The 8,840-nt window shown below is 33.8% G+C and overlaps 1 protein-coding gene across 1 annotated transcript; it reads left to right on the top strand.

Annotated features, from left to right (window-relative positions):
• The first annotated feature begins 2,688 nt into the window (after positions 1–2,688).
• Positions 2,689–3,831, top strand: LOC103309776 (abl interactor homolog). Its single transcript, XM_008186078.1, has one exon. It carries the CDS (start codon positions 2,689–2,691, stop codon positions 3,829–3,831), a length of 1,143 nt encoding a protein of 380 aa, XP_008184300.1.
• Positions 3,832–8,840: the final 5,009 nt, after the last annotated feature.

The following is an 8,840-nucleotide window of genomic DNA, read 5'->3' as shown; positions in this document are numbered from 1 at the left end:
CCTCCCCCCCCCGTAAATACGCCACTATGTGCGGTAGTTAACTACTATCTATTTACAACTATTTTTCATACTATTACCGAAATATTCTCGTTTTTAACATTCTACAATACTACACAGTCTGTAAAATTTATTATAACATGATGAGTATATTTTATCTATTTTATAGTTTTTAATTAGGCAACTATGGCACTATACTTTTAACATTCTAAACTGTAGACCTAAGGGCCACCTAAATAACCATAACTATTACCTTATTTATATTTTAGTTTTAATATAGAGTGTTGTGTTATTATAATGTTAGTCAAATTTTATACCGGTTATTATATTGTATTAAGAAGCCGTTTGTACGATACAACGATGTAGCGTGACTTCGAAAGGTCGTAGCCCTTATTCGCCGGGCTCGCAAGTTGTCTTGTTGTTTCTCTGTTGCCATTTTATTTTGAGGTTTTTAGATTTTATCACGATTGTATTATGATATTCTTTATGAATATAACATAAACACCCTAACAAATTTATTCCTACCCTCGGTCGCTGAATTAATAAGCTCCTAAAATATATGAGAGGCTTAGGTAAAGTCAAAATATAAATAATTATTAATAGGAATGTCAAATAACCATTTCAATTTAGAATGGATTGATATTTGCATCTTTTTTTACATAGTTAACGATGTTAATATATAAAAATAACTAGTTTAAAATACATCAATCTATTTTATAATTAGTTTTTCGTTATTTCGTTAACTAAATTAAGTACCTACCTAGGTATATAAAAAATAAACCGAGTCAACGCTTTAACATACAATACTGAATACCATCTTATAGTATATTAGATTAATTGAAGATTTCAGTTCAAGAGCATATTTTTGAGTTCGACCCAGCTATATAATATATTATTACACATACCATGTAGCGCTGGTGTAATGCTAACTTGAAAAATCCAATAATTGTACTATACGATTTATCCTAAGATATTATTTTTCAAATGATTTATCAATTAATTTCTGAAAATGGTGTTTGCTAAAAATAATTAAATATAATATCGACAATCATACAATTATTTATTACTAAAGAATTGCCAGTGACTAATCGTTATGTTCTGCTGTACTGGTACATATAGTGTTTATAGTTACCAGTATTCAATGCCTGCTTATTTAGTTACATACAATTATGAAAGTTCAAAATTTATACCTCAAGATTTAATTAATATTTATCTCAGAATGTTTCTATTATTCCATAATAAAGTTTTCTACAAACTGACTGATAATGTGATTTCGTGATGTTTCATATTTTCTTATTTTCAAGGGACTCAATATGGAAATGTGCTTAATGATAAGTACTGTAAACTCGAATTCAAAGTTTAACTGTGCACATTTAGAATATGCATTCATGCAATTTATTATTTAAAGTACACATTTAAACACGCTCAATATATTTTAGTTCATACCTGCTCTTTTATATTTTATATTTTATACATTTTTTTAGAATCTGCTGTCAAAAATGAGACATTTCTTAAAAAATTATGAATATTCATATATATACTACGATCATATAAGTACAAATTAATCAATACATTTCTATTGTTCACTTTATTTTAGCTATAGTTTTTAAATTATACTTTAATACCATAAACTGACAAAAAAAAAAAATTATACGAATAATTACGTTCTGCGATGTTCTCAAAAGGAACAACGTTTACCTCTGATTTTTTTGTCAAAAGATTTTATAAGGATATGTAGCCACCTGTTTTCTGCAATATGTCTTAATTAAAACAAAATATCAAAATCTAAATTCAATAAAATTACAATATACATGTTTTGGACCCCCTCCCCCTCCAGAAAAATGTCTGGTTACGGCTTTGAGTAGTATAATAATATTATATTTATTATACTGAATTTGTGATTTCCCAATATTTATAATATTTTTGTATTAATGAAATTATTGTAAAATACGCGTAAAATAAAAAAACAATAAACATGTCAGAATGTTATCATCTACACATATTGTACGATTGAAAGGGTCTGCTGGACTGCATAATAATATATGGAATTCGTTTCGTTGGCAGTTTCTTTTATACATTTATTTATTTGTTTTTTTTGTTTTTCGTCTGTCCATAGTGTATCTACTTGAATTCGATAGTTAATTTACTCAAGTAAACAAATCGTTAAGACTTTATAATATAAAACACAAGCCCAAGTTCGTGACGGTGATGTACTGGTGTGCCAATGGACGGATGATGATAACAATGGTGGCAGCTGCGGTAGTGGCAAGTTGCAAGTATAATACTATTATATACCTCTGGAATAAATAGTGACGTATATTATGTTATATAATTTTCCGTAAACAGTTTATTTTTTTATTATTTATTTTACGACATCTCCGTGGAGACGTTGGATCGAAGTCGGAAATCGTAAGCGTGCTGAAAAACGAAAGGCGACCAAACAAATTAAAATACAAGGCAATTGTGTTTTTTTTTTTATTGTTTTAAATTCGAGCGTTCCCTGAATCTCAGTTTTTTTCTTATAAATGGACTTTGGAGGTAGTTCGAATCGGAGCTTCAGGGCCCCATACTACCAGTCGACTGACTACCAGACTAGGTATCCGGCGTACCTGAGGCCCGTTGCCGCGCCAGCCTCCCGTCACGCTTAATTCACATAACGCGTTATATCCGAGATGGTATGGTGTACGAAAAATGTCAACCACCAGGTACCGATCAGATGCGACAAAGCCCGTTGGTTTCTCCGACTCCGTCGATCTTAAGTTCGTGGCTACGACTGCAGTGACTTCGAAAACACGAAAATCTGCCAAGAAACAGAGGCGACGGTCTCGGAAGGTCACGGTGGTTGATGGCCTAAATCATGAGCGTCCAAATTCTCCTCTTTCGCCCGTCCATGAAGATCATTCGCTTCGAGTTATTACACCTACGCCGCCTTCTCTTGCTTCTCGTGGTCCGTCTGCTGAAAATCATTCGCTTCGAGATATTACACCTTCGCTGAATTTTCTTGCTTCCCGTAGTCCTTCTGCTGATAACCATTCCCTTCGAGATATTACACCTACACCCATTTCTCTTATACCTCATAGTCCACCTGCTGAAGAATATAACGCGCAGTCTTATCACACTCTTATGACACACATATCTAATTCTCCTTCTCTTTCTGTATCTCGTCCTTCTCCTTCTCCTTTTCCTTCTACATCTGCGTCTTCTTCTTCTCGCATTCCTTCCGCTCCTCCAACGGATCAAACTATTCGCACTAATCTGACTCCCGAACGTCGTAGGGCTGGTGAAGAAGACTATCCGCTCCGATATCCTAAGAGTTCGTCGAATGTTCCTCCACCACCACCACCTCCACCTCCAGCAGATGAAGATTTCCCGTCCCAAAATTTCACGCCTACGAACATTTATTCTCAAACACAACTACCTCCACCTCCGGCCGATGAAGAAGATAACGCATGCAAAAATATTAATCTGCCACCGCCCCATGCGTCCGGAGACAGTCCACTTCACCCGGTAGAACTGCTCAAGCAGACGGCAAAGCGGTTTAAACTCGAGTGTGAACGTCGACATAAAACAACAGTGATTCAGAATGAAAAAGCTCAGGCCCGAAACATCGCTGAACAGGCCAAACAAGTTGTTATGGCGGCCAAACGTGGTTGGTCGTACGATGGAGACCATCGCAAAGGAGTTACGTGGACGGACGAAGAAGAGCCTACCGCTGTCATCCGGCTGCCTGAGTACGCCGAACTAGAACAACTTGGTTTAGGAAAGTACGACAGTGACGGCTGTTGGGTTCCCAGCTCCACCAGACTCAAGAGAAGGTTTCTCAGTTTACAGTAAACCGACGCTACGCCGTTGCCGTCGTAAATTTCCCGTTTGAATAAAATAAATTACCTGTACATTGCCTTATTGTATCAAAATCGAAATACATCAAAATCAAAATAATTGTAACTAAAGCCGTCGTTCATTATATGTTATGAATTAATACAAACTCCAGTTTAGATCCCCAAATAATTGATAATCTTTTAATATTGTTCCCAAACATTTTTGATTTTAATAGGACGCTATACCCAAATGTGTCGTTTGCGTCTTACAAACATATACTACTTACCAATATAGTGATCAATATAACTGATTTTGTGTTGATACCTAGTAAATTGAAAATTATTATCAAACTTAACATCATAATATTTTTGTTCTCTCGTGGATAATGTTCTTAAAGTACCTATACCTATAAGTTTTATAATAGGTAAATTCACCCTAATATTTAAGCTCGCAAAATTGGTCATGCTGAACTCAAATCTCAGATAGAGACACCAAATTCGGGTATGGTGTCCTCTATCCCTGAAATGTGTTCTATATTTTTAAGTAGTAAGTTAAACAGAAACGAAAAAAAAAAACGGTAATATTTGTGCCTAGTTTATACTCTAATAATTAACACTCGACCGTGATAAATAATTTTTTAAATCCATTCATTATTTATTAAATGAAAAAAAAAACATTTCTGTTAATTCTGATACGTAGGTAATTATGTAATGATCAGGACATTGTTATATTGTTTTTGTCACTTCACTGATGCATTGATGTTCTTAGTAAGACATACTAAGATGATCTTAGTATGTCTTACTAATATATTATTATATCTTAGTAAGATCGTTTGTATAATATTCAGTAATATTGCTGTATAAAATATTGTACAATACAAGAATTGGTATACCTTCTAACATCCGTTTCAAACGGTACTGCTACCATCGTCCGTCAAAGTGAACGATAAGCCACAAATATCTATTATACATGAATAATACGTGATGCTTGTACAACGCTCGTGGTACATGTTATTTCATTTGGAACGCTTAATAAACGATAGCATATTTTAGGCAATGATAATATAATGATAATGTTAGATAATACAGAATCTTAATAATTTTGTCTCTAATATGTTTAAAATAGCGACACCGTGGCCGGATTAAACCTGAACACATTTTTAGACACATCATTTTAAAAGCCTTTTGTATAGCAATAAGGTTATCACGAAAGAAATTGAGTTTTTTTTCAATATTTAATATATTTATTTGCATAAACAATTAATACATAAATATAAATTTGTTTGGTTACCTAGTGATTACGTAGACGTAAAAACAATCTTGAGGGAACGCTATACCCGCATGCGTTGTCTCCGTCTTACAAATTGTACAACATAGCAAAAAACTGTTTTACGTGGGAAAGAACAGTTATGACTTATAACTAAGAAACGTGATTTTAACATAAAAAGGAGAGCTGGTGGTGCAGTGGTTTGCGGAGCCAAAAGAAAAACGTAGATACAGCTGTTGAGTACGGTTAACGGTTATTCGGTTGGAGCCGATATCGTCCGTAGTTCGTCAGTCCTGGTTCAATTCCTGGTTTGAGGTTGATTGAGTTTTTTTTTGGTTCGCATTCAAGGAATATTCAAGACAAAACAATTCGTTTCAAGAAGTTTCCCTATTTATTTAAATATTCCAAAACACCGTTATAAAATAAAATAGATTTACATTAGTCTTCACGGAATCGCTGGCTTTTTACGACTGTGTAACTGAAAAATGCATACGTCGACCAGCGATTGCGTTGTAATAAGAATATAAAAAAAAAAAATGTAAACTGCATTATGCTTAGGTACATGGCTAAAATATCCTAATGTATAGTGTATTCTCAATACTACAGCCAAGGGTTTTCAACACAGCATCACACGAATTAAACTGAGCGTGCTCGAGTAATACGCTATTAGAATCAACAGGCGTTAATGTGAAACCCTACGCCACGGACGGGCATGAAGGACCGCAAGTCGCCACCAAAGTAGAACCGGAGGCGGCCATATATATTAAAGGTATTATATTCTTTAGTATCTATGGAGGTGAAACGTATACAACCTTAGATCATATACATCATAATATCTAAGAATACAACACTGTATCAGGCAGTGTGCGTAAATCACGGGATGGACGCGAGAAACCGAACGGCGCGGTAAACAATGTGAGCGGCGCGGGTACAATTCTTTATTCTACGAAAACGACGTCATCAACCGGTATAGCGCAAACTGTAAAGGCGTACACAAAACGTGCGGGTCGATTGGCCGTTATATTCTTATTGTATACATCTAATCTCTATGGACAGGCGAATGGAGGTACGCAGCAAGCTCGATGATGGTGGGAGACCATTCGCGAATTGTCGAACGCTCACCAAGTACGACGTTTACCGGAGGCCGAGGGACAGTGCACAAACAACTATGGTTTTAAAATTTCATGAAATTTATTTTCTTGAAATATTTCATTTCCATGAAAAATAAAATAAAATATTTATTATATTATCTAAAAGTCGTCAACTTCCAAGTCAACATTTTTAAAATTTTGTTTGTTATATGAAACAATGAAAATATTTAACATATTAACATATTATAATTTATAATTTGTTTAACAAATCTATAACATAACAAATTTAAACATTGCCTTTTAACTCTTAAGTTACAAACTCATAAACCAACTCAACATCTAACATATTGTTGAGAGCCATGGCTCTGTGAATCCATATTATATTATACTAGGTATATTATAATTGTATCTTATAGTAAATTAACAACCCAGTAAACATGTCAAGGCTACGAGACGTCAAACTTGGGTATATATGTCTATGTGGAAGTCTCGAATGTCTATGAATTATATACGTCTAGTAGAATACTTCTATTAGACATATAAAACAATGATTATTGTAAACGTATTTTTGTAGGTAGCATAATTATGTATAATAGACGTATTATATTAAGATTTAATAGCTGCTTGGCGCATAGAAAACTAATAAGACTATTGGCGCTTGCCGCTATAGCAGCACTGGTGCTGGACCTGGTTTTAGTGGAGGGGCGCTGTATCTCACTATCAAATTTTTATCAATAAATAATAATTTAAACTATAACGATTAACGGCAGATAATAATAATAATTGTTATGTCTTATGAGTTATGACGTGGTTTTCTCACCGTGACACTATACTACTATAGTAAATAGTTAATATTATTATATTGTTTATTAATTTATTATTAGTTTAATATGGGTATTTTGTTATTTAATTTATCGTTTGTCAGAATGTCTGATAACCCTCGTAAATCGCGCTTGTCGCACTACTTTGTACTTTGTGTCCACGTATTGTGGTTCATTTTATTCTGTGAGTGCGTCCTGGAAGTATACGGTATACGACATCAAGACATCAAGATCAGCTTCACACCAAAATTTAAATTGATTTTGTAAGTGTGCCTAAAAATCCTTATAAAGATTTTAATCACTTAGGTCGAGCTCAACGTTATAGACGATTAAATGGTATAAATAAACTAAACGGCCCTGAAATATTAAAAGGTACTGCAGCGCCACCACATTTAGTTGAAAATATTGAACACGAAAATAGTTTAGACGATTTTAATATTACCCCCTATGAAAGTGATATTGAAACTACCTCATCTGAAAGTGAAAATGGGTCGGAAAGTGAAATTGAAATGGAGGGTAGTAGTAAAATGTATGAAGAAAATGCTCTTCAATGTAAACTAGCACATTGGGTTTCAATTAACTGTGTCCCTCTTAATGTAGTTACCAAATTACTTAAAATTCTAAATGAATGTAATCCGTCTGATGTGATTAAACTTCCTAAAGATGCGAGAACTCTTATGAAAACCCCTAAAATACCACTTGTGACAAGAGTTGTTGGTGACTTTGGAAAGTATATTCATTTTGGCTTGGAGGATGGTTTGTATAAAGTATGGTTAAAATATAATAACAGTTTGTTAAAAAATGTAAATAATTGCGATGTACTTATTAATTTTGATGGGGTGCCAGTAAATAAGGGAAACTATGGATGTCTTTGGCCAATATCGTGCTGTGTTGTTCAAATAAAATCTGAACCTTTTATGATAGGTGCTTATTATGGAAGTAAAGAACCTAATGATATTAATAGTTATCTAATGGAATATGTTCAAGAAGTACAAATATTAATGCAACGAGGCATTTTGATTAATGGAAATTATAAACCATTCCGAGTGATTGGTTACATCTGTGATGCACCGGCTCGAGCATTAGTCAAACAAATTAAAGGACATACAGGTTACTTTTCTTGTGAAAAATGTGTGGTTGAAGGTGAACATGTAAAAAATAGAATGTGTTTTACTGATTTGAATGCAGCACCACGAAATAATGAAAATTTTGCTGATGGTATTTATAAAGATCACTGTAAAAGTCGATCACCCTTGCTTCAAATTCCAGGGATACGTATGATAACAGACTTTCCTTTAGAGTATATGCATTTAGTGTGTTTAGGAGTTGTGAGAAAAGTTCTTAATTTATGGAAATCTGGTCCAACTTCATTAAGCCGCCCTAACACACTAGGTAATATTAATGTTCGATTTTCAAGTATCACAGTTAGAAATGTTTCTACCAATTTATGTGAAATTGCTAAATTTGTTCCTTGTGAGTTTTCCAGGAAACCTAGGTCGTTACATGAGCTTCCTTATTGGAAAGCAACAGAGTTCAGGCTTTTCCTTTTATATCTTATACCAATTGTTTTGGAAAACGTAGGAATGTCTTTAACTCAAGACATATTTTTACATTTTATGATGTTGCATGTAGCTATGAGAATCTTAGCTTCTTCTTTATACATGCCATCTATGATTAATTATGCTGAAGATTTATTGAAATCGTATGTGGAACAATTCAGTGATTTATACGGAGAGGAACACGTTTCCTACAATGTCCATAGTTTAATACACTTAGTAGATGATTGTCGTGTTTATGGTGTATTAGATAATTTCAGTGCTTTTACTTTTGAAACAGCTTTCAATCA

The sequence above is a fragment of the Acyrthosiphon pisum genome, chromosome X, assembly GCF_005508785.2.
Source record: "Acyrthosiphon pisum isolate AL4f chromosome X, pea_aphid_22Mar2018_4r6ur, whole genome shotgun sequence".
Taxonomy (NCBI): Eukaryota; Metazoa; Arthropoda; class Insecta; order Hemiptera; family Aphididae; genus Acyrthosiphon; species Acyrthosiphon pisum.
The sequence above is the reverse complement of the archived record's forward strand: the minus strand, read 5'-3'. Positions and strand labels throughout refer to the sequence as shown.